Below are 27699 nucleotides of genomic sequence, written 5' to 3'. Positions count from 1 at the left end.
CACCGGCAAATAATGCAGTGTTTGGTCAAAAGATACTGGAGGAGGTAAGGGACCAGTCCCCTCACAGGTGACAGGCCCACCTAGGGTGCTGGCCTGGTAGCTCCAGCTAGGATCGGGGTCCTGGGGATCAGGGCCAGGCCAGACATTGCCCAGTGTTGCCCACAGCAGGAGGATTTAGATACTGGTAACGGTCAAAAGCGGGCAAGCAGGATTTATGGGACAAGTCCAAGGCGTCACTTTCGGCCACAGGGTCCGATTTGTTTAGCCCTGAAGGGCAGGAATGGCAAAGGCAGAAACGGGGTAAAGGGGGCACGGCACGACCATTGCCCACAGGGCCGGCGGGAGAGACAGGGGCACACCTGAATGTGAACGAAAAGGCAACTCAAGATCTGCCTGCCACCCCGTTCACAAACTGCTCAAAGCCGCACAGGAGAAATGACCTTTAATGTCCGACTTTGCTTCCAACCCCGCCAAAGTGCCACCGTTCAGTGAAGTACAGGAGGGGCTTGCGAGGTACGAAGTCACGAGACAAACAACGCCCTGGCTGCCTCCTGGGCACCCACTCGCTCTGCCCCCGCGCGGGCAGCCCCACACACGCACACACGCAGACCACACGTACACCGCACAGACACACGCACGTGCACCCACGGTTAAATACATGTACAGAGGGACTCGTTTAGATATATACACAGAGAGAGAGACGGAAATCCCGGCTGGCGTCGGGTCCCCCCCAGGCTCTCAGCATGCTCGGCCCAGCTCTCCGCGCTGTACCTGGCACCCATGCCCCTGCCAGAAAAGCAGCTGCCCCTCTCCCCGCCCCCCTCCCCCCGCTTCCCCGTGGGGCCCGTGTCTACCGGGCGCCAACACTCCCCTCCCCCCCTCCGCCCGCCCGCCCCCCACGATGATTGGCTCCCCAGGGAAAGGAAGCGGTGCGCGGGGCCCTAAAACTGCCCAGGCGCCAGGGGCATGTTGCTTTTGAAGCCGGGCTGCCCGTTGGCCACGTCGGCTGCAGCCTCATGGCCCCCGTGGCTGGCGTCTCCGTCGGTCCCGGGGCTCTCGGGCTCGGCCAGCAGCTTGAAGGTGAAGAGCGGGCCCGAGTCGTGGCGGCCGCGGCGGCCCGGGGGCTCGGGCGCGGGCAGGCTCAGCAGGGCGCCGGGCGCCTTCCACTCCGGGAAGGCGCACAGCTCGACGGGCGGCGGCGCGCCGCGGCCCAGGTAGCCGGGGCTCGGCGAGGCCGAGGGCAGGGTCCGCTGGCTGCCGCTCAGGCAGCTGCCGCTGTCATCCAGCGAGTCCTTGCGCGACTGCGACCGCTCCAGCGAGCCGCCGCGCGTCCACGGCCGGTAGGTGTAGGCGCAGCCGCCCAAGCGGCGGCGACGGCGGCGGCGGCGGCGGCGGCGGCGCGGCACTGGCACCCGAGGATGCGCACGAAGGCGCGCTTGAACTCCTTGCTGGAGCACGGGTAGATGATGGGGTTGAGGCAGCTGTTGAAGTAGCCCAGCCAGAACACCACCTTGAACACGGCGTCGGGGGGCTTCAGGGTGGAGAACAGGGAGCCTGCATGGGGAAGGGGTGGGGTGGGCACGGGCAGAAAGACAGACAGCAGTTGGTGAGTAGTCAGACCCCTCTCTTCGATGTGATCGGCCCAAACATTGTCAACCTGTGGCATTCCTGCCTCCCGGCCTTTGCCCAGGCCAGTTCCTCTACCTGGAATACTGCCCTTTACATCTCAAAATAAATGACTCCTACATTCTTTTTTGAGGCCAATCTCCATCACTTAACCTTCGCCCATAAAATCTTTTCTGATCTAGCTAAACGGCATTCAAACTCCCGTATCTCTAGATTTCCTAGGGCAGTGCTTACCACTTTCTACTCAAATGATAATAATAATCACCCACAATTGTACAGCTCTTGGGTCTGAGGCACTGTATTGGCGCTTTACCTGTATTATTTTATCCTTCACAAAATGCCATGAAGTATTTCCATGGCAAATATGAGATGTATTAAAGACCTAAAGGTGAAAGATAAACCTTTATAAGGTAAAAGAAGACAAGGTAAAGGATGATCTTATCGATGGAGAGGTGAAGAAAAACGACTTAACACTTCAAAAAGATAAACTAGGGGGCAAGAATGGGAGAAGATTATTTACAATGTCTAAGACAGTCAAGGGATTGATATTTAGAATATATAAGGACTCCTGAAAGTCAACAAGAAAAGGACAGCATTCCTAGTAGATAGTGGGCAAAGAAAAGGAACAGGCAATTTACAAAATAGGAAACCCGAGGGCTAATGAGCATATACCAAGATGCTCAAAATATTAGGCAGTCAAATAAAGTGAAAACCACAGAGTAATAGAACATCTGTTAGGTTGGCAAAAATTAGAAAACTCAATAGTGCCAAGTGCAGACAAGGGTGTGGAGACATGGGAAGTCTCCTGCTGGTGGGGGCACAGGCTGTGAAGACCTTCTGATCCCATTAAGTATACAGATACCTCCTGACCCAGCAATTCTGCTCCAGGGCAGAGCTCTCAAAGAATTTTCACACAGGTCCATCGGGGGCCATGTACGACTATGCTCAGGGTGGTGTTTATGGTGACAGAGAGTTGGAAAACACCTGGGTGCCCCTCACTGGGAGTTATGGAAAGGTAGAGTGGAGTACATGCATAGCACAGCAATTATGCAGCACTTAGAAGTCCTGGATGACATGTCCAAAAAGCAATATGGAAAGATCTTAAATACATTGTTCTTTGTGAAAAAAGTAGGAAACAATGAGATTTATAACATAGTATCTTTTGTTATAAGGTACAAACAACCACACACATTTTCAAAAACACTTTCAAGTTAAAAAATATTATACATATCAAATACAAAATGGGTGCCTAAGGGTGAGGCAGAGGGAAAGGGGAATAAGGGATGGGAATAAAAGGAAATAAATCAATAAAGTAAGAGAGAGGCCTGGCTTAGATGATGACAATGAGGTGCTATGAATTGGGAAACATGATTAACTCATCCCTGTGAATTTGAGGTCCCAAAGCATTTAATGGCAATATTAAGTTAAAAACAATTCCATTTTAAATGCAAGGCAGTTGAGACTTGGAGAGGTTGAATGACTTGCCCCAGGCCACGCAGCATGTTTGTAATATAGCTGGGATTTAAACTCAATTCTGTTTGAATATGAAACGTGTTTTTTTTTGTTTTTAATGCTATTAATCATACCCTTTGTGGAAAAATGAGAAACTATTAAAAAGCAAAAAGAAAAGAAAAAATATTTTAAAAGCACACATACCCATAATGCAGAGACATCACATTTTGGTACATAAACTTTAAGATTTTTTTCCTGTTGTATATACGTATGTAAATGCTTTAAAAAATGCAAATATACTTTACAGAACGTTTCGTAACTTCAAACCACGTCCCTAAGCCAGCCACTCCACCTGCAGTACAGTGACTTTTGTATTCCTGTCTTATCTCCTCTGTTACACTGTGAGCTTCCTGAGGGCCTGGTCTTTGGGATCACCTTTGAATCCATTTGTTGAAGGAAGAGCATCTGAATGGGAGAAATATTAGCAAATCACGAAGTCCAACCTCCTCACTTGGCAGATGGAGACACCGAGACCCAGAAAGTGGCTGAAGATCCCACAGTTGTGGCATAGATGCCACAAGAATCCCTATGTTGGATTGCACTTGAGTTTCCCCCCTGTAGCACTTGCCCTTCTTGATTATTTGAGCTTCGGCTTGTTGTTACAGGGAGCCTCCGACTTCTCTGCTTGGCAATGCAGGGGTGGTGGCTGGGGGGAGATGGCCAGAGTTCCTGGTGCGGAGTTAAACCAGAGAGGGGTTAACTTGGAAAGCAGGTTATCCATACTCCGGGTAAGTGGTAACTATATATATAAGTACGCTGACTCTTCTCAACTGTGGGTTAGCTCTAGGTGGGGGCCAATGAGGGCGCCACCTTGTGGTCTGATTTGCGACAAGGCTTGCACCATTAGGTTTTTGTCCCACTGTCCCAGATTCTCCTTTGGAATAAGACACTGGACAGAAGGCCCCAGTGGAAATGCAAATATGACGTGTGAATACCTAGTACCCATGATGGGGTGAGTTGTTTCTGCCCAGGGGGATGGTCTTGTTTCTGTCACTGAGTCTAAAGGGCATAGTTAAACTGGTCTTGACAAAAATGGGAAACTGGAGAATAAATTTGGGGAAGTGGAGAGAGGGAGGTAACACCTGGAAACCTTGTGAATTACCCTGGACGGTAAATGCTGGTGAGCGTGTACACAGGTAGGCACACCACCCATGAGGACATGTTAAGGCCTGGGATAGAGGCTGGGGAGGCACAGACAGCTGTGGCAAAGGTGGGGAGGATCCAGAGCAGGAAAGCATACTTGCTGAAGACAAACTTGTAACTCTGCTTGCCAATCCTGTTGAAGATGTTAGTAAAATGGTCAATAAATGGCGTAAAGGGGGTGTATCCTGAGGGACCAGCTTTTAAAGGATACACAAATAACAGTAGTGTTAATAGCTAATATCAGAACCGTCAATCACATTGTGTGTGCTCTTGTACACATCTTACACTAAATCCTTTACACCATTTGCCCATTTAATGATCACAGTAATCCCTAGATGAAGGGACTATAGTTGGTCCTATTTTATGGATCAGGACACCAGCATGTAAGAGTGGTAGCTTTTTACATTTTTATACATTCATTCATTCATTTGTTCATTCATTCATTCCACAAATACGGAGCTCTGCTAAGTGCCAGGCATGAGGACAACCTGTGGGGATACAGACAAACAGGGGTGTGGTCTCTGCCCTGTGGCAGTCCACAGGCTTGTGGGAAGGCTGATGCATTCACAGTTCATTGCCACAGAACACACATGGCTTTATGATAGGGGCATATCATTCTGTACCCCTGTGCCACGTGGCATTTCTTTCTAGGTTCTTCTTCACCTCCATCACAACGGAAGCACCTTGTCAGGGATAAAGACAGGCTGGATCTTTGTCTTTATTTTCTTACAAAGCGCTCTCCAAGGACCATGGGGCTAAGATGTGCTCAGCCAAAGGGAAGGGGGTGATGCTGACTTTTCTCATGGCATTTATTTACAGCCACAATTTGAGTTTGGGCTCCCTGAGTTACTTGTTCCTCTGAGAAGAAGGTCATTCTTTGCCTTCAGCCACTTTAGGCAATGTGGCCTGGTGACTTGAGCTCAGAGTTTGGGGTCACAGAGGCCTGGTTTTGCATCCCTTTTTTGGTGTATTGGCTGTTTGACTTTTGAAAAGTTAATTGGCTCTCTCAGGCTAAATTTTCTTATCCATAAATTGGGGATAACATCTGCTTCATAGGGTTATTCTGAATACATGAAAATATCCATGTAAACATACTTGACACAGGGTCTGGCACCTTGAAAATTCATAAACGGTGGCCATTTTCCAAATATACTTTATATCCTGGCCCATTCATTGCCCTCTTCCAGGAACTCTGCTCTGATTAACCCTACCCAACTCAGACTGAATTCTTCATTCTGTACCCCACAGAACATATACAATCAGATCTTATTCTGTTATTTTATTGTTTGTCTGTTAATTAAGCCATTCCAGGGCTGGCTGAGTCCTTGTTTACCACTGGGCAGTAAATTCCTTCTGGGCAGAAACCATATCTTTATTTCTTTTCTTTTCCTTTCCAGATTTGTATATTTTTATTACAAAAGTGACACAATGGAGAATGAAAAGGGGGAGCACAGAGAATTTTAGGGGAGTGAAACTACTCGGTATGATGCTGTATTGGTGGATATATGTCATTATACCTTTGTCAAAACCCATAAAATGTACAATACCAAGAGTGATCCCTTATGTAAACTGTGGACTTTGGGTGATTATATGTCAATATGGGTTCATCACAGTACCTTCCTGTCAATTTGAATGTGAACCTAAAACTGCTCTAAAAAATAAAGTCTATTAAAAAAAAAAACCTCACTGACCCTTAAAAAACTAAAAATAGAGTTACCTTATGATCCAGCAATCCCACTCCTGGGCATATATCCGGAAAATATGAAAACTGTAATTCAAAAAGATACATGTACTCCAATGTTCATAGTGGCACTATTTATAATAGCCAAGACATGGAAGCAACTAAGTGTCCATCAACAGATGAATGGATAAAGAAAATGTGATGTGTGTGTGTATACACACACACACACACACACACACACACACACAATGGAATATTACTCAGCCATAAAAAAGAATGAAATAACGCCATTTGCAGCAACATGGATGGACCTAGAGATTATCATACTAAGTGAAGTAAGTTAGAAAGAGAAAGACAAATACCATGTGGTATCACTTATATGTGGAATCTAAAATGTGACGCAAATGAACTTATTTACAAAACAAAAACAGACTCACAGACATAGAAAACAAACTTACGGTTACCAAAGGGGAAGTGGGGGAGGGATAAATTGGGAGTAGGGGATTAACAGATGCTTACCACCATATATAAAATATATAAACAATAAGGATTTACTACATAGCACAGGGAAGTATATTCAATATCTTGTAATAAACTATAATGGAATAGAATTGAAAAAAAGAATATATATATATATATATATATATATATATATATATCCGAATCACTTTGTTGTACACCTGAAACTAACACAATATTGTAAATCAACTATACTTCAACTAAAAAACCCCTCACTTACAAAAGTGACACCTGCTAAATTAAAAAATTACACATTACAAAAAAATCTATATAATATAGAGTGAAAATTCTTTCTTCATTCAAGTAGACAGGACCAGAGTTAACAGTTTTGTTTTTATCCTTTCAGACGGATTTTTTTTAAAGGGGTCATACACATACCTTTCCCCAAATTTCTATCTTCACTTAGAATATATAAAAGATATTTCCCCATGTCAGAGCATTACATCCTGCCCTCTGGATATACAGTAGTTCACTAAACTCTTTCTTGATGATAGTCAAGTAGGTGATTTCCAATTTTTGGCTATTACAAACTGCTGTAATGACAAGCCTCATGCATTTCGCTTTTTGCACCTTTGAGTGTTTCTGCAGGCTAACTTCCTTCACGAGCAATCACTGGGTCAATTCCACATTTAAGTCCTGACAGCTAGCCAAATTGCCTTCTGAAACAGTCGTACCAATTTACCCTCCTCCCATCGACTGTGTATGAATGTGATATTTTCTCTACACCTCCACAACTCTGGGTGTGGTCAGTTTTTAATCCTCATGTGTTTGGAAGCTGAATAATGACCTCACCTACCCTCTTGTTTCATTTGCATTCTATTTTGCTTTGTCCTCCTGCAGACCGCAGCATGACTCTCGCACCCTGAGCAAGCCCTCAGTGACTTCTGACAAGGACTGCCCTTTTCTCATTAGATTCCGATTCCTGGGATAGAATCCTGGTTCTCTCACCAGACACATGACCTTGGGCAAGTTTCATACTATACCTAAGCTTCAGTTTCCTCAGCAGTAAAATGGAGCTAATAAGAATACCACCTTCCCTGGGTTGTTGTGAGGATTAAACATGGTAAAACATGTAAAGTTCTTACTAGCTTGTTGGGTACCAGGTTCCTGCCACCTAAATCAACTCTGCATTAATGCTTATTAACCAAATAATAATTATTCCTGTAAACCACTCATTGGGCTGGAAATCTAATTATAGGAAACCTCTGTTTGATAACTTGATGTATCATTTTGGGTAAGTTGCTTTCCCTTTCCGGGCCTCAGTTTCCCTCCTTTAAAAAAATGTATTTATTTATTTTACTGAACTAGAGTTGACGGACAATATTATGTTAGTTTCAGGTGCACTACATACTAATTTGACATGGTTTCCCTCCTTTAGTTGAGTGGTTTGATCTGAGTCCTGTCCAGCCTTAACATTCAGTCTCCACGAGGCCAGAGCTAGAAGCCCTGCCCATCTCCAGACCCACCACAGAGGGGCAGTGCGGGTCAGGGACGGGACTGCCAGCTGCCTTGGATTCCACACATATGTCGGACCCTTCCCTCCTCCCTCACCTGCCAGCAGCACAGGAGCCACCTGGATTAGTGGCCCTGTTTGCTACGCCAGCCTGCCCTGGGGGGAGCCAAGAAGCCCTCGTTAATTAGGGAAGGTGCTGAGGCCCTTGGGGCATGAAAGCGGATTGGTGACAGGGATCTTTTTCTCTGGGCACCCAAACAGACCTTTGGGGGCCAATGAAGCTGCCAGGAGAGGGAGCAAATATCAATGGGAAATGTGGGCTCCTGGAAGCCTGCTCTCTCTGCTGGAAGTCAGGGCTATGCCTGCTCTTTGCCAGGGCCACTAACTCGCAGTGCATGTCCCTGAGCTTGGCTCCACTTCTCCTGCTCATGAAACGGTCCCACGCTCCTTGCCCTGCGTCTTAGCATCATGGCTTGGCAGGACTCCGAAACCTTCTTCCTTAACAGAAGGTCAGTCAGGGTGAGTAACTTGCTCAAGGTCACTCAGCTGGTGAATGGCAGAATGACGGCCAGAACCTGTTCAAATGTCCTTCAATTGATCCAACAGAGATATATCGAGACAATGGAGTCCAGTGGTTAAGGACCTGTTCAGACATCACAGGCAGGTACAGCTGGGTTCAAGTGCTGACCCTGACTTCCCAGATGAGTGAACTTGGGGAAACTACTTGAGCTCTGTTTCCCAGAAAGTGGGGATGGTGATAATTCTTTTTCTGCATGGATGAGTTGAGCTTAGGCTTGGTAAGTGCCTGGCATGTTGAAAGCACTCAAAGCTGTACTCAAAGTACAGTTTGACTGCTTCAAACACAACTACCGTTACTATTGCCAACACTGCTATTACTGCCAGTACTACTGCCAAGAAGATGAGGAAGGTGGCAAAGAGGATTAGATCTCCCGTGCAGACCAGGCCTCGGGACTCTTACCCTGCTGCTCTTTCCAATACAGGCCCAGGAATGGGACTCCAGGTAGTTCTGGAACTTGATGAAATTGTATGTGATGTTCATGCATTTTTCTGGGGGAGAATCCACAGCTGTCATCATGGGCTTGGGTCAGCAAACCTGAAAGGGTTAAGCCTCACCCATCTCAAGTCTAGGGCTTCCTAAGCATCAGTCATTCTACCACCCGGACCACCCGTTACTTAATGCTTTTCTTTAAATCGACTCACTTTTGGTATCTTAGCTAAATTTTTTTTAAAAAAGGAAGCTTTCTATCACCATTTAAAAACCTGCATCATTTGCTATAAACAGAATGCAGTGGTAGAGAAAAATAAGATGAAAACTAAACAATATTACTACCTCTGGATGTGAGTCTGAGCCTGCTCCCTTTTTCAGAAAGGGAGATTAGCCGGGGTTGAGGGGTGTTGAAGACTTGCTGGCCCTAAACTGAGAGGAATTCATTCTTCTTTGAGGACCTGAAGAATTGGAAAGAGAAGTGAACAGGGAATATTTTCTCACTGGAGAACCCAGCCCCTGGCACATAGTAGTGCCAAATAAATATTTGTTCACCGACTGACTGACTGAATACGTGACTCAGAGTTTTTTGTGCCATCTCTAGCTGTCACTTCAAGCTATCTTGCACATCACGCAGATCTGTAGTCATTTTGAGTAGCATTATGGGTGCAGCCCTGGGAAACCACTTGCGGGAGGCCACATGGCTCCACTCGGTTGCCCCTTGCTAGCCTCTTACTGAGGTTTTTTAAACAGGTCAAATGAGACAACACCTCTGAAAGGGCTTGGAGGGGTTGAAAGCTGCACACCTGGATGGGGCGAGCAGGAGGCAGAACTTGAGAGCAAAGGGATGAAGCAGCAAGCAGATGGTGCAGTGAGCCCACTCACATCACTTGGGCTTTGCATGCCTGAGGGCGACTTAGAGGCATGGTGAAGTGCAAGGATCAAAAGCTAAAGCGGGGACTTCCCTGGTGGGACAGCGGTGAAGACTCCGCCTGCCAATGCAGGGGACATGGGTTTGAGCCCTGGTCCCGGAAGATCCCACATGCCGCGGAGCAACTGAGCCCGTGTGCCACAACTACTGAGCCTGAGCCCTAGAGCCCACGAGCCACAACTACTGAAGCCCATGCTCTGCAACGAGAAGCCACCGCAATGAGAAGCCCGCGCACCGCAATGAAGAGTAGCCCCCGCTCACCGCAACTAGAGAAAGCCCGCGCACAGCAACGAAGACCCAACGCAGCCAAAAACAAATAAATAAAATAAATAAATTTTTGAAAAAAAGCTAAAGCAGAGCAGGATCAGCACAAGGAGAGGGACTTCTTGGCTGGACCATGGTCCTAATGGGTCATCCTTAAGGTGCTATTTAGCAAATCTGAACAGTGAACCTCCCTCCACTCTTCAAAACCACAGGGTTTGTTTGTGGAGTAGTAGCTACTATTTAACAAGCTCTTGTCCTGTGTCAGCCACTGGCCAAATGCCTAAACATCTTTACGCCCATTACTCCTTCAACCTCAACCTCTCTGTTCCCAAGGCAGCCCAGCATGACTGCGCCTGGCACGGCTCTAGGGGGCGCCATTCCGCACTGCAGTCTATAGCGTTCCTGGTGACTGGGTCCAACCTGCCGCGCCCGCTGCAGGCCATAACTATTACACATGGGGGAATGGAAGGCAAGTTGCTCCAGGTCACAGAGCTAGTGGGGGATAGAGTTTGAATATGAATCCAGGAAGCCCTAACAGAAGCTGTCAATCACTTCCAATACAGTTCATGGGGAAACAAAATACACATGTTGGTGTGTATAAAGGACTGGAAAAATATACATGAAAGGAGATGTCAACCATGTTTATCTTTGGGTGGTGAATTATGCATGAACTTTCCCTCTCTGGGCTTTCTGGTGTTTTCCAACATTTTCTCCAAAAACACGAATTACTTTTGTAATTGGGAAAAATCCAATGAATATTATTTTAAAAAATGAAAAATGAATCAAAAGATACTGTGTTTATGGGGTCCTAGTTATATGTCAGCCAACTATCTTATGTTCTATTTCATTTAATCCCCCTGACAGTTCTATGAGCAAAGTGGGATTATCCCTACTTTACAGATGAAGAAATGGAGCCGCAGCTAGAAGGCAGCACTTGCGCAAGGTCCTCCACAGGTAAGAGAGAGAGAGAGAGAGAGAGAGAGAGGGAGAGAGAGGTTGGAAATGAGATTTTTTGTTGTTAAGCCCAGCAGCCTCCTCTGTTAGTTCCTGATGTGCTTGTAGGTTCCCTGATGTGCCTTATCCTCTTACTATAGGGCCCTTTAATATTCCTTCATTAAATACTGGTTGAAGGAATGACCAGTGGGTGGGCTTGGAGACTGCAGCAAGGCATAGAGGGATGTAAAGCATCATTTATCTGGTCCCCCCAGGGCTGGGTGCTTTTTAACATCCCTCTGAGCTCTGACATTCTGTGTCTGTAGGATTATAAATTTGATTTGACTTATTTCACAGTCAGCATCACACAAGCAGACATCTCAAGGGAGCCAGTGGGTGGTGAAACCATTTTGATCAGCTTGTAAATAGAGTGGAGCTCCCTTTCACTGTGCCTGTTATTAGGAGCACTTGGCTACACCTTTAGCCAAGCCAAGTCTCCCCAGTGGAAACAGTCTGGCCCAATAAATATTCAAAAATTGAAAATACTAGTTGCTAATTCTTTCAGCACTGGCTTTGTGAAGGAAGTTTCCTTGGATTTGGAAATTCCCTTCGAGGTTTTTCCATTTTCATTTGCTGCTTAACCCTGGAATGTGATCACAAAATTGTCCAACAAATACAATATCCTTGGGGCCAAAGAGACACATGTTAAGATTTACAGCAAATACTGAAAACAATAATAATCACCAGAGCTACCATTTATAATGAACCAGGAACCAGTTATTAGGTACTATGTTTATAAACATTCTCTCATACAATCCTTCCAGAAGCCTTGCTATTAATATATCTCATTTTATGGATGAGGAAACTGAGGTTTAAGAGATTAATGAAGTCACATGTCTAGTAAGTGGTAGAGTTAGGATTAAAATCTAACTCTGAAGTCTACTCACTGGTTCTTACTCATTGTTTAATAATAAGAAAAAGAAGCTACTATTCATTTCCTTAAACACCAGGCAATTTCTCCCTCAACTGGGAACAATCTTTCTCTTCACCAAATTGTCACAGTATTTTATCTGAGGCTAAAATATGGCATTTATTACTTTCTATATTGAATTACAGTTGCTTAGGGCCATGCCACATCCCCTCAGATTAGACTGTGAGCTTCTAGAAAAGAGAGTTCATGTCTGATTCTTCTCTTTCTACTCAGGGCCTAGCACAGTGCCTGATATAGGACAGGCACTCAGCCAACGTGTGTTACAAGAATAATATTAGTAATAAAAATGACAAAACCAAAAATATGTTAGCCTCTGGCTACTCAAAGTGAGGTTCATGGGTAAACAGCATCAAAATCACCGCAGTGCTTGTTAGAAATGCAGAATCTCAGTGATCCAGGGAATCAGAATCTGTCTGCTTTTTAACAAGATCCTGAGGTGAGAAGCATTGCCCTCCACATTATAATTTTATTTTAAAAATTGTTTTCCTGGGTATCTTGGGATTCATGATGGGCAAAGGCTGGGTTGAGAACCACCTCACTATGGGATTGACTTCCTTGTCCCAAACCCTCCAGCAGCTCCTATAGTTTATAGGATAAAGTTCAAACTGCTTAGGCTGGAATTTAAGACCCGCTCAACTTGGCTGCAACGTACTGATTCTTCACAACACGAGTTGACTTTTCTGGCTCGTTTCCCTGTATCTACTCTGTCCACTGGTCTGAGATGCCCACTCCTTTCTCCTCCTCCTCTCGCCTGGCTCAAATTCCTCCTTGTCATAACCATAGCCCATGATGCAGAGCTTCCTGTGAAGCGTGAAAGCAGAAGGAAGGAATGAGCAGGCTGTGAAGACCTGCTCAGATCCAGGTAACCGACATACCTTAGCTAATTTCACTCCCACAGTAAGGCATGAGGGAGGACTGGGTTCTGTAATTCTCAATTTTCAATTTACAGATGAGGAAATAAAGTCTTCAAGTGTATGGAACTCACCCAATGTTACACAGCTATTAAACGGTAGAGCTGGTATTCAAACCCAAATCTGCCTGGTCTCAAAGCTGGGCAGTTTCCACAACAGATGATACAGCCTCTAAACTCTTAGAATAGTTCTGGTTGGGGGAAGGCTAGAATTATTTACTTCTTATTTGTAATGGTGTCTTTCTATATATTTTATATGGTCATTAAAACACAGAAGCCAAGAATTTTGTGGCACTCTACCTCGACGGTTCTTAACCTGAAAATGCTGGTTATGCAAATAACTTAGCATCATATAATTCCAGGGGCTCACAGACTCACTGAATCCCATCCATGGGTACCCAGGAGGTGCACAGTCACCAGATTAAGAGTCTTCTGCTATTCCCTCCACAGAATTCTATCACAACAGCTGTTGAACTTATTTATTTAAGAGTCTGTCTCCCTTGTTTACAAGCTCCTCAAGGCCAGGGTCAATCTTACTTGTCCTGTTTCTCTAGCACCAAACACAGAGCTTGGGTTATAGTGAATGTGTAAAACTATTTGTTGAGCACATAACCTCCTCTTCATGTGCATAGCCCAGTATCTGGTTCATGGTAGGTGCTAGGTAAATTGTTGTGGAGTGATTCTCTTGCTTATAATGTGCTTCCTTCCTCTTCTTTATTTAAATAGTAACCACAGGCCAATGCCCAGTTCAGTTTTCATCTTCTTCCTGAAATCTTTCCTGACTGCTCCAGGCTTCTTCTCCTATATTTCCCATCAAAACAAAGGCCATACCACATGGATTCATATGGAATGTCATTCTTGAGAGATGTGCCACTTGTCTCTTTAGGCAGCATCAAAGCTCTGTGAAGATGGAGTCTGTGCGCTATACTTCTAGCACAGGACTGGGCATGGGGTCCGTGCCATCAATTGCCTGCTGGTTACTTGATGGACCCATTCCAACTTCAAAGAGGGAAGCGACCTCTTGGCTTAGGCCCAGAGTTGGGAGCAGATGGGATGGAGGAGTTTCTGCAGCACTTAAGGGTTTATCTTTGATGCCAAACTGAGTGTGTTCCATGCTTTGACCTCAATAGCAATTTCCGCATAGAACCCTTTTAAAACTGAGTGTTGGGGGGAACCTATGTGAAGGAAGTGATACCACTTTATGAAGGGGCATACAAAGAAGACATGTACAAATGGAGAGACATAGCTTGCTTTAGTATAGAAAGTCTCTATCCAAGAAAACTTCAGTTCTCCCCAAATGCATCTGTAAATTCAAGATAATCTCATTAAAATACCACCAGGTTTTTTTGGGGGGGTGGTGGTAGAGAGGGGAACCTAAATGATCCCAAACTAAATATATGGAAGAATATAGATTATAGAAGAAAAACCATGAAAAAATAGCCAGGTCAATTAAAATAAATAAAGAGGAATGGTGGGAGTGGTGTGGGGAAGACGGGGAAACTTACCCATACAGAGAGTAAAACCTACCATAAAATCATATCATACCATAAGAGTAATTAAAAAATACCAGGGCAGGAGGTGCAAGAAAATGCAGATAGATCAACGAAATTATACAGTTTATAAACAGAACCAAATATCCATGAGAATTTTATATGCCATTGCAATGCTTGTGGGGAAAAAACAGATTATTCTATAAGTGGTGTTAGGACAACAGTCTCTAGCTATTTAGAAACAAATAAAGCTGGATCTCTACTTTCCTACATTAAAATAAACCCAGATGGATCTAAGATTTTAAATATTAAAAGATTATTAAGATATAAGAAGATGGAAGTGAATATTTTTTATGATTTTGAAATAGGAAAGACCTTTCTAAGCATGACAGAAGTTCAGGATCTGTAAAGAAAAGTATTGCTGAGTTTGCCTAGACACTTCTATAAGGTCATAAACTTTGAAAACAAAGTTATCAGAATTGAGAGAAACATTTGTAATTTAAAGGACAGTAAAAGGAATATTTCTAATACACAAAGCTCTCTTTCAAATCAAGAAGACAAAGCAACTCAATAGAAAACAAAGCAAATCATATGGATAAGGAAATAACAAGAATAATTACAATGGACAGCCAGTGAATTAATGAAAACCTCATGGAATCCTTTACAAAGCAAATAATGCAAATTAAAAAGCAGCAAAATATTTCAGGTCTATTAGTTCGGCAAAGGTATGAGAAAACAGACATTTGCACGCATTCTGTGTGTGGGTACAGATTTTGGGTGGAAAACTGGTGTTATCTGATACAATTTGAATGAGCATAACTTTAGCTTTTGATGTAAGTACTCAATCCAGGAATTTATCCTACAGAAGTACTCTTAAAAGGGAGCAAAGATAAAAGTACAGGAAACTGCAGTAATGTTCCCCCCAAATGGGAAATAACCTAAATTCTAGCAATAGGGGATTATGAAATAAACCACGTAGCATTCACGCATTGAAAAACCATACATCTATTAAAATGGCAAGCTAGGTCTACATGGAATGAGGCCCATGCCGGAGTTAAATAGGAAAAATCAAATTTCAGGAGAGAATGTCTAATATCTGATTTTTATAAAAAACATTTTGTGTGTGTGTGCGCATGTGTGTGTTCATAGAAAAAAATCTGGGTGAATGTGAAAACAAACTGTTCATAATGGTTATCTCTGGAGGATGGCTTTATGGGAAGATTTTCACTTTTTATTTAAAATTCTTTTTGCAATGAACAATCATTGCTTTTGTAATTAGAGGGAAACAGGGAGAGAGGCGGGGGGAAAATGAGAGACAGAGAGAAAGAGATAGAGAGAGTGGTTGAGAATATAGGGGGAAAGACCCAGCCTAGGGCTAGAAGCTGGCCGACCTTTATTCAGGGTCATCACAGTTCTGGGCCTCGTTTCCTCATGTATGAAAGGGGGGGGCTGCATTAGCTACCGGGGCTCCCTGCTTCTTGGATTGTCAGCTGTGTTCACTCCATTGCAGAGGTGGAACAGAGACTAGGGGAAAAGTTACAGATATACCTGTGGCCAGAGTGTCTTTGAGCCTATAACAAGAAGGCTGTGCAATACTGGATGCTGCCCTCAGAGCGAGCAGATGAACCTGCTGCTTGGCTGACAGGCTCGGCACCTTCGGATGAAAGGCTCCAGAGAGAACAGGGACAATTACTGGCTTTGGGGAATCAGGTGGTAAAACGCTGAGACTGGACCACTTAAGCCATTAGGCACCGTGCAATGCCTTTCATCCCTTGTCTCAGCAGCTGTCCACTGACTCCCCTGCCTTCCTCTTTCTGACTCATCCCTCTGATCTGTCCTTTGGCTGGTGGTAATCCAAACTTTTTCCTATATCCACTGGCTTGCCAGGTTCAGGTTGGGACCCCCGGACAGCTCTGCATCTCCTCTCCACTTGTCAGGCCTGGTCTGGGATGCACTCCTCCTCTGGGGGCCACACCTGGGCGTCATGGCTGCCCTGTCACCTGCAGCCCTTAGAGTGAATGATGCCAACCCGCTGTCCCTAGGGCGTCTTGTCTTCTCACCAGAGCCCTCGCCTGCCTTTCTGTATCCCGAGGGCCAGGCACATCGCTGGTGTCATGAATATTGTATGATGAAATGATTAGTCTTTGCTACTGCATACGTGCCACTGTCCAGATTTTAGCAAAGCAGGGCCTTCTCCTGCTTCTCAGTCCAGGTCCACAGACATTCCATAAAATGACCCTGAAATTGCTGCCCTTTCTCATAGCTCGAAGACTCCTCATTGCTAGGAAATTTGCAGATGCAAGTGCCCGAGGGACAATTTATTGCTCAACTCAGAGATGGCCTGTAGGACAGAGAGCTGGCTGGGCTTGCTGCAGCCATGGGAGAATGTTTTCTGAGAGTTTCCATGAAGGGACAAGATGTAATTCAGTATTTACTGCCTATGCTGTTTATATGTGTAGCCCAGACATCAGCTGGGGGCCTTTCCACCCCTTGAAAGCTAGGCGAGATGATCGTGAGTGTCCCTTTTCCATAACCCTGGGATGTCCAAAGCCCTCCCTCAAAGTCTCTGGATTCCTGGAGTGGGGCAGGGGGAATAACTTCATTCCCGCCACTCTGCTTCTTGGGCTCCATTTCCCTTGATGCCTGCTCTGCTTATACCACCTGGAAGCAGTGATTCCACAAGATGAAAATTACCCGCACCAAGCGTTTAACGTACTACTCAGTGCTGGGCTCCCTGGCCCCCTCCTTGCCCTCTCTCACCTCAGCTCCTCCCCTCGCAGATTGCTCCAAGAGTTCCAAATTCTTATTGCTTTTTTAGGCAATAATTTCTGTTTTCTCTTCTGGTAGCTTTGGCATCAGCCTTGTTGAGGGCAGCAAGGAAGAGGGGGATGTACGTTGTGATCGGGGGAAATGGGTTTCACTTTCTACCTTCAGCTCTATTTAAGATTTTTCCTAAAGACGGTTCCTTTCCTCAAATTACTAGATTTTCAGAAAATACAATTTCTTCACCTCTTTCTTGTAAATATACATGAAATATATTCTCAGTTTGATGCAGGTTTTTAGATTATTGCTTGCAGCGGGAGGTCCCAAGCTTTGTTCCACTTTACAGAGAGTCTTTATCGAACATCCCTTAGGTACCTGGAACTGGTTGAGAATTTAATCCAGGAGATTAACTTTGACTGGGGAAGCAAGGAGATTTCAACAATTATTTTATTCAGTACCTATAAGCCCGTGAGGTGAATACAATTATTATGCCCATTTTATGGATGAAAAAAAACTGTGGCTTAGTGCAATTAAACAAATTGCTCAAGATTACATAGTGGTGGAGATAGGATTCAGTTCCAGGTCTGACCCTGGAGCAACTGATCTTTCTGCACCTCAGTGCTGATTCCCACAGACTGGAGACTTGTTATAATATATCCCTGGAACGTTCTGTGTGAAGGCACCTAGAAGAAAACCAGGAGGTGCTGGTTACATGTTGGGATGGAGAGATAAGTGTGGGTGATAGTTTGGGAAGGAGGAGTTACTTGACTTTGCTACTTTCAGAGAACTTTCCTGCAAAAACGATTTCATCTTTGTACATTTTGAGGAGACAGGAGCTGGAAAGGCAGGGAATTGCATGCCCTTTGTGCAAGAGGGTGCAACGGCAGTGGGGCAATGTGTCTCAGAGAGCTGGTGACCTCAGGCTGTTTAGAGCCTGAGAGAGGAGGCCTGACTTTCTGTGCAGTGTCCTGATCACAAGGAAGGTGGAGAAGTCGTGCTGACTCTCGTGATAGTCAGAAATGGACTCAACCTTATGATGGTGCCCAAGAAAATACAGAAGATGGTGGTGATCTGAATTTAATGACAACAACAATAAGAATAGTAGTTACCGTCTATTGGGAGCTTATAGGAGGCAAGCGCTGTATCAAACTCCTAACATATATTATCTAACTCTGTACTCAAAACATTTCAACGTGGGAGGCACAGTTACTGTCCCCATTTTACAGATGTTGAAATTGAGGCTTAGAAGAGAAGTAATTTGCTCAGAGTCACAGAGATATTAAGTAGTAGAGTTTCTGCTCTCCTATCTTCTGCTATTTGGACCTGGTGAGGAAGGCCATCAAAACACCAAAGACTAAAAGGACATGTAAAAAAACTGAGCAGATTCCACAAGGGAGTACAGGGTGCAGGGGGAAACAGAAGAGCCATGTTTGGGTGTGAATATACTAGTTTTCAGATGACTCATGTTCCCAGCCAAATCCAGGAGGAACTGTAATTATTTAGAATTGAAAAGTCATTGTCTGCCATCTCCTGGCCTTGTGAATGTAAGTCCCAGGGACCCAAGAAGGTGGGAGGAGAATGGATGTTTAACTCACAAATCTTTCCATCATCTTGGCAATGCCAAGAACATAAGCGAGAGGACAGGGCATAGGCTGGAGAAAAATTAATAAATAGAGATCAAAAGATAGAGTTAAGCCAGACAATAAAAGGGCAGAACAGCCCCCTTTCCCATCACCACTCCTCCTCATACTTCTGACAAGGATATGGTGGTCTTGTGCAAAATGAGACCCCAAGGTGGCCATGGACGGGCAGCAAGGACAGGGCAGCTCAGGTTCCAGCCTGAGAAGCTGCCTGCATCCTCTGTGTGTGTCTCATGGTGGTCTGGCAGCCCTAGCCTGTCTATCCAGATGGAGCTGAATTCTCCACTGGGTCACCCAAAAAAGCAATTCACTCCAGAGTGCTAATTCCTCTGTCCACCTCCTTCCTTGCAGGGTGGGACCAGATGTTCCACCCCCAATTCTGAAAATGCCACTGAGCCTCAATGGATCATTATTAAACACGGCCCCAAAAGCACATGCTCAGGCCAAGGAAAGTTCCCAGAAAAATCTTCCTGGCAAAGCAGCATCACAGCAGATGGATGGGCAAGGTCCTGGCCCTCATGCTCCCCACCCCCCCCCCCCCCGTCTTGTCTTCATCCGATGCTTGTGACAGGAGAGGGGTGGGTAGGGTTGGCGGAGGCTTGACTGATCTGGGATGAGGCTTTCCAGACCATATCGGAGCAGGATGCGAGGGGAGATCGTGAAAGACACTAGTGTGTGAAGAAGAGCATTTGGCAGAAGGAGCCTTGTTCTTTGGAGGCTGCTGAAGCGCACCAATGGGGGCAGGCCAGTGACGGCCTGTCCATCTGCTCGGAGGTCTTACTGGTTTGGTGGAGGACAGCACGACCTCAGGAGAGAGTTTTGCCCGGGGTACCTCCACTCCACAGGGCAAATGGACCATTATAGTGCCTGGGCATTTTATTCCAGCCTCTTCTGATCTGGTTCCTTACACTGCAGGATTGTTAAAAAAGAACAGTCTGGTCAAACCAGCATTTGACTGGGTTCATTAGCCCTGTTTTTAGTTTTAGTTTCAGTATTGTTGATATATCGATCCTCTAGCAAGCACAGGAGTTCTTAATGGTGTCTGTGAACTCCTGAGAAATATGGGGTTATTTGATGTGCACATGTGCATTTTCTGTGTAGCTGCTTCATAGCTTCCATCAGATTCTCAAAGGGGCCCATGTACCAAGAAAAGGATAACAACAATTGGTTTAAAGAAAATCAACGTTTCAGTTGGGAACTGGGTTGCACGCATGCTCTAAAGAGCATGAATAAGCTATCAGAAGTCTGAGCTTCATTTCTCTAACGACAATACAAATTAATAGTGTCCTGTGTTGGCAATGATGCAAGTGAGTGGGCATTCATATCCTGACGGTGGGAATATTGATTGGGACATGCTTTCTGGAGGGCAACTGGGCGATATGACTCAGAGACCTTACAATTTTATGTATTTAGTTATCCTGAAATTACAATTCTAAGAATTTATCTTAGTGATTAAGGGTGCTGCCTCTGCAGTCATTATCTATGTCACTGTGGGCAAATTACTCAACCTCTCTAGGCCTCAGTTTCCTCACCTGTAAAATGGAGGTAATATTACTTATTCATAGGACTCCTGGGAGGGTTAAATTAGATAATACAAATGAGGTACCACCTCACACCGGTCAGAATGGCCATCATTAAAAAGTCTACAAGTAACAAATGCTGGAGAGGGTGTGGAGAAAAGGGAACCCTCCTACACTGTTGGTGGGAATGTAAGTTGGTCCAGCCACTATGTAAAACAGTATGGAGGTTCCTCAGAAAACCAAAAATAAAATTACCATAGGCATATACCCACTCCTGGGTATATACCCGGACAAAACTCTAATTCAAAAAGATACATGCACCCCTATGTTCATAACAGCACTATTCACAATAGCCAAAACATGGAAACAACCAAAATGTCCATTGACCGATAAATGGATAAAGAAGATGTGGCATATATATATACAATGGAATACTACTCAGCCATAAAAAAGAATGAAATAATGCCATTTGCAGCAACATGGATGCAACTAGAGATTATCACACTAAGTGAAGTAAGTCAGAAAGAGAAAGACAAATACCATATGATATCACTTACATATGGAATCTAAAACATGGCACAAATGAGCCTATCTACAAAACAGAAACAGACTCACAGACATATAGATCAGACTTGTGGTTGCCAAGGGGGAGGGGAAGGGAGAGAGGGATGGACTGGGAGTTTGGGGTTGGTAAATGCAAACTATTACGTATAGAATGGATAAACAACAAGGTCCTACTGTATAGCACAGGGAACTATATCCAGTCTCCTGGGACACACCATAATGGAAAAGATTATAAAATAAAGAATGTATATATATATATAACTGAGTCGCTTTGCTGTACAGCAGAGAGTGGTGCAACACTGTAAATCCACTATATTTCAATTAAAAAAAATAAATAAAAAAGATAATACATGTAAAACAGTATAGTGCCTGAGTAATAAATACTCAATAAATGTTAGTTATTATGATTTAGATACAAGGATTTTATTGCCACATTATTTATCATAACTAAAATTTTGAAACAATCCCAAATATCCAACATAACTGATTGGTTTAATGATCCATATATCTCAACCATTAAAGATTAAATTAGTGAATATGATTCGAAAAGTGTTAATAATATATCAAAAGACAAAGAGTAGGTTACAAAAGAGTATGTATGATATCATCCCATAGAAAAGTGGCTGAATAAATATGCATCAAATATTTCAGTAGTTATGTGTGAAGGACGGCTTTTTAATACCTTCTTTTTGTTTTTCTGTATCTTCTAAACTTTTCTATAATGAGCATATATAACTTCTTTCAATAAGACAAAACAAACCCAGTAAAAGTTACTTGAATTAAAAAAAGGACGACTGGAGAATGGTTCAAGATGGCGGAGTAGAAGGATGTGCTCTCACTCCCTCTTGCGAGAACACTGGAATCACAAGTAACTGCTGAACAGTCATCGACAGGAAGACACTGGAACTCACCAAAAAAGATATCCCACATCCAAAGACAAAGGAGAAGCCACAATGAGATGGTAGGAGGGGTTCAATCACAAAAAAGTCAAATTCCGTAACTGCTGGTGGGTGACCCACAAACTGGAGAACACTTATACCACAGAAGTCCACCCACTGGAGTGAAGGTTCTGAGCCACATGTCAGGCTTCCGAACCTGGGGGTCCGGCAACGGGAGGAGGAATTCCTAGAGAATCAGACTTTGAAGCCTAGCAGGATTCGATTGCAGGACTTCGACAGGACTGGGGGAAACAAAGACTCCACTCTTGGAGGGCACACACAAATTAGTGTGTGCATCGGGACCCAGGGGAAGGAGCAGTGACCCCATAGAGACTGAACCAGACCTACCTGCTAGTGTTGGGGGGTCTCCTAAGAGGCGGGGGATGGCTCTGTCTCATCGTGAGGACAAGGACACTGGCAGCAGAAGTTCTGGGAAGTATTCCTTGGCGTGAGCCCTCCCAGAGTCCGCCATTAGCCCCACCAAAGAGCCCGGGTAGGCTGCAGTGTTGGGTCGCCTCAGGCCAAACAACCAACAGGGAGGGGACCCAGCCCCAACCACCAGCAGGCAAGCAGATTAAAGTTTTACTGAGCTCTGCCCACCAGAGCAACAGCCAGCTCTACCCACCACCAGTCCCTCCCATTGGGAAACTTCCACAAGCCTCTTAGATAGCCTCATCCACCAGAGGGCAGACAGCAGAAGCAAGAAGAACTACAATCCTGCAGCCCATGGAACAAAAACCACATTCATAGAAAGATATACAAGATGAAAAGGCAGAAGGCTATGTATCAGATGAAGGAACAAGGTAAAACCCTAGAAAAACAACTAAATGGTGTGGAGATAGGCAACCTTCCAGAAAAAGAATTCAGAATGATAGTGAAGATGATCCAGGACCTCAGAAAAAGAATGGAGGCAAAAATCGAGATGCAAGAAATGTTTAACAAAGACCTAGAAGAATTAAAGAACAAACAGAGAAGAACAATACAATAATTGAAATGAAAAATACACTAGAAGGAATCAATAGCAGAATAACTGAGGCAGAAGAACGGATAAGTGACCTGGAAGACAGAATGGTGGAATTCACTGCTGCGGAACAGAATAAAGAAAAAAGAATGAAAAGAAGTGAAGACAGCCTAAGAGACCACTGGGACAACATTAAACACAACAACATTCGCATTATAGGGGTCCCAGAAGGAGAAGAGAGACAGGAAGGACCAGAGAAAATATCTGAAGAGATTATAACCGAAAACTTCCCTAACATGGGAAAGGAAATAGCCACCCAGGTCCAGGAAGCGCAGAGACTCCCATACAGGATAAACCCAAAGAGAAACACGCCAAGACACATAGTAATGAAATTGGCAAAAATTAAAGACAAAGAAAAATTACTGAAACCAGCAAGGGAGAAACAACAAATAACATACAAGGGAACTCCCATAAGGTTAACAGCTGATTTCTCAGCAGAAACTCTACAAGCCAAAAGGGAGTGGCATGATATACTTAAAGTAATGAAAGGGCAGAACCTACAACCAAGATTACTCTACCCGTCAAGGATCTCATTCAGATTCGATGGAGAAATCAAAAGCTTTACAGACAAGCAAAAGCTAAGAGAATTCAGCACCACCAAACCAGCTCTACAACAAATGCTAAAGGAACTTCTCTAAGTGGGAAACACAAGAGAAGAAAAGGACCTACAAAAACAAACCCCCCAAAATTAAGGAAATGGTAATAGGAACATACATATCGATAATTACCTTAAACATGAATGGATTAAATGCTCCAACCAAAAGACACAGGCTTGCTGAATGGATACAAAAACAAGACCCATATATATGCTGTCTACAGACACCCACTTCAGACCTAGGGACACATACAGACTGAAAGTGAGGGGATGGAAAAAGATATTCCATGCAAATGGAAATCAAAAGAAAGCTGGAGTAGCAATACTCATATCAGATAAAATAGACTTTAAAATAAAGAATGTTACAAGAGACAAGGAAGGACACTACATAATGATCAAGGGGTCAATCCAAGAAGAAGATATAACAATTATAAATATATATGCACCCAACATAGGAGCACCTCAATACATAAGGCAACTGCTAACAGCTATAAAAGAAGAAATCGACAGTAACACAATAATAGAGGGGGAATTTAACACCTCACTTACACCAATGGATAGATCATCCAAATAGAAAATTAATAAGGAAACACAAGTTTTAAATGACACAATAGAACCGATAGATTTAATTGATATTTATAGTACATTCCATCCAAAAACAGCAGATTACACTTTCTTCTCAAGTGCGCACGGAATATTTTCCAGGATAGATCACATCTTGGGTCACAAATCAAGCCTCAGTAAATTTAAGAAAATTGAAATCATATCAAGCAGCTTTTCTGACCACAACGCTATGAGATTAGAAATCAAATACAGGGAATAAAACGTAAAAAACAGAAACACATGGAGACTAAACAATATGTTACTAAATAACCAAGAGATCACTGAAGAAATCAAAGAGGAAATCAAAAAATACCTAGAGACAAATGACAATGAAACCACGATGACCCAAAATGTATGGGATGCAGCAAAAGCAGTTCTAAGAGGGAAGTTAATAGCTATACAAGCCTACCTCAAGAAACAAGAAAAATCTCAAATAAACAATCTAACCTTACACCTAGAGGAACTAGAGAAATAAGAACAAACAAAACCCAAAGTTAGCAGGAGGAAAGAAATTGTAAAGATCAGAGCAAAAATAAATGAAATAGAAACAAAGAAAACAATAGCAAAGATCAATAAAACTAAAAGCTGGTTCTTTGAGAAGATAAACAAAATTGATAAACCATTAGCCAGACTCATCAAGAAAAAGAGGGAGAGGACTCAAATCAATAAAATTAGAAATGAAAAAGGAGAAGTTACAACAGACACCGCAGAAATACAAAGCATCCTAAGAGACTACTACAAGCAACTCTATGACAATAAAATGGACAACCTGGAAGAAACAGACAAATTCTCAGAGAGGTATAACTTCCCAAGACTGAACCAAGAAGAAATAGAAAATATGAACAGACCAATCACAAGCAATGAAATGGAAATTGTGATTAAAAATCTTCCAAAATACAAAAGTCCAGGACCAGATGGCTTCACAGGTGAATTCTATCAAACATTTAGAGAAGAGCTAACACCCATCCTTCTCAAACTCTTCCAAAAAACTGCAGAGGAAGGAACACTCCAAAACTCATTCTATGAGGCCCCCATCACCCTGATACCAAAACCAGACAAAGATACTACAAAAAAGAAAATTACAGACCAACGTCACTGATGAATATAGATGCAAAACTCCTCAACAAAATACTAGCAAACAGAATCCAACAACACATTAAAGGGACATACACCATGAACAAGTTGGATTTATCCTAGGGATACAAGGATTCTTCAATATACGCAAATCAATCAATGTGATACACCATATTAACAAATTGAAGAATAAAAACCATATGATCATCTCAATAGATGCAGAAAAAGCTTTTGACAAAATTCAACACCCATTTTTGATAAAAACTCTCCAGAAAGTGGGCATAGAGAGAACCTACCTCAACATAATAAAGGCCATATATGACAAACCCACAGCAAACATCATTCTCAATGGTGAAAAACTGAAAGCATTTCCTCTAAGATCAGTAACAAGACAACGATGTCCGCTCTCACCACTATTATTCAACATAGTTTTGGAAGTCCTAGCCACGGCAATCAGAGAAGAAAAAGAAAGAAAAGGAATACAAATTGGAAAAGAAGAAGTAAAACTGTCACTGTTTGCAGATGACATGATACTATACATAGAGAATCCTAAACATGCCACCAGAAAACTACTAGAGTTAATCAATGAATCTGGTAAACTTGCAGGATACAAAATTAAGGCACAGAAATCTCTCGCATTCCTATACACTAATGATGAAAAATCTGAAAGAGAAATTAAGGAAACACTCCCATTTACCATTGCAACAAAAAGAATAAAATACCTAGGAATAAACCTACCTAGGGAGACAAAAGACCTGTATGCAGAAAACTATAAGACACTGATGAAAGAAATTAGAGATGGTACAGACAGATGGAGAGATATACCATGTTCTTGAATCGGAAGAATCAACATTGTGAAAATGACTATACTACCCAAAGCAATCTACAGATTCAATGCAATCCCTATCAAATTACCAATGGCATTTTTTATGGAACTAGAACAAAAAAATCTTAAAATTTGTATGGAGACACAAAAGACCCCGAAGAGCCAAAGCAGTCTTGAGGGAAAAAAACGGAGTTGGAGGAATCAGACTCCCTGACTTCAGACTATACTACAAAGGTACAGTAATCAAGACAATATGGTACTGGCACAAAAACAGAAACATAGATCAATGGAACAAGATAGAAAGCCCAGAGATAAACCCATGCACCTATGGTCAACTAATCTATGACAAAGGAGGCAAGGATATACAATGGAGAAAAGACAGTCTCTTTAATAAGTGGTGCTGGGAAAACTGGACAGCTACATGTAAAAGAATGAAATTAGAACACTCCCTAACACCATACACAAAAATAAACTCAAAATGGATTCGAGACCTAAATATAAGACTGGATACTATAAAACTCTTAGAGGAAAACATAGGCAGAACACTCTTTGACATAAATCACAGCAAGGTCTTTCTTGATCCACCTCCTAGAGTAATGGAAATAAAAACAAAAATAAACAAATGGGACCTAATGAAACTTAAAAGCTTTTGCACAGCAGAGGAAACCATAAACAAGATGAAAAGACAACCCTCAAAATGGGAGAAAATATTTGCAAACAAATCAACGGACAAAGGATTAATCTCCAAAATATATAAACAGCTCATGCAGCTCAATATTAAAGAAACAAACAACCCAATCCAAAAATGGGCAGAAGACCTAAATAGACATTTCTCCAAAGAAGACATACAGATGGTCAAGAAGCACATGAAAAGCTGCTCAACATCACTAATTATTAGAGAAATGCAAATCAAAACTACCATGAGGTATCACCTCACACCAGTTAGAATGGGCATCATCAGAAAATCTACAAACAACAAATGCTGGAGAGGGTGTGGAGAAAAGGGAACCCTCTTGCACTGTTGGTGGGAAGGTAAATTGATACAGCCACTATGGAGAACAGTATGGAGGTTCCTTAAAAAACTAAAAATAGAATTACCACATGACCCAGCAATCCCACTACCGGGCATATACCCAGAGAAAACCATAATTCAAAAAGACACATGCATCCCAATGTTCATTGCAGCACTATTTACAATAGCCAGGTCATGGAAGCACCCTAAATGCCCATCGACAGACGAATGGATCAAGAAGATGTGGTACACGTATACAATGGACTATTACTCAGCCATAAAAAGGAACGAAATTGGGTCATTTGTAGAGACATGGATGGATCTAGAGACTGTCATACAGAGTGAAGTAAGTCAGAAAGAGAAAACCAAATATCGTATATTAACGCATATATGTGGAACCTAGAAAAATGGTACAGATGAACCAGTTCGCAGGGCAGAAATTGAGACACAGATGTAGAGAACAAACGTATGGATGCTAAGGGGGGAAAGCGGCGGTGGGTGGGAGTGGTGGTGGGATGAATTGGGCGATTGGGATTGACATGTATACACTGATGTGTATAAAATGGATGACTAATAAGAACCTGCTGTATAAAAAAATTAATTAAATTAAAAAAAAAAAGGATGACTAATCTTAGTTGAGAAATGTTTTGTGGCCTTGAGTAATCATTTCTGCAAAGGTTCCTT

The 27699-nt window shown here is 43.2% G+C and overlaps 1 protein-coding gene across 1 annotated transcript in view; it reads right to left on the bottom strand.

Moving 5' to 3' along the window:
- Positions 1 to 922: 922 nt before the first annotated feature.
- Positions 923 to 27699, bottom strand: part of ADRA1B (adrenoceptor alpha 1B) — a 58098-nt gene continuing 31321 nt past the window's right edge. Inside the window, 2 exon segments of the mRNA XM_068534574.1 lie at positions 923 to 1399; positions 1402 to 1554. Coding sequence (XP_068390675.1) covers positions 942 to 1399; positions 1402 to 1554 — 611 coding nt within the window. The 3' untranslated portion in view covers positions 923 to 941.

The sequence above is a fragment of the Eschrichtius robustus genome, chromosome 2, assembly GCF_028021215.1.
Source record: "Eschrichtius robustus isolate mEscRob2 chromosome 2, mEscRob2.pri, whole genome shotgun sequence".
In the NCBI taxonomy this organism is placed as follows: domain Eukaryota; kingdom Metazoa; phylum Chordata; class Mammalia; order Artiodactyla; family Eschrichtiidae; genus Eschrichtius; species Eschrichtius robustus.
This window is presented reverse-complemented; position numbering and strand designations above follow the sequence as displayed.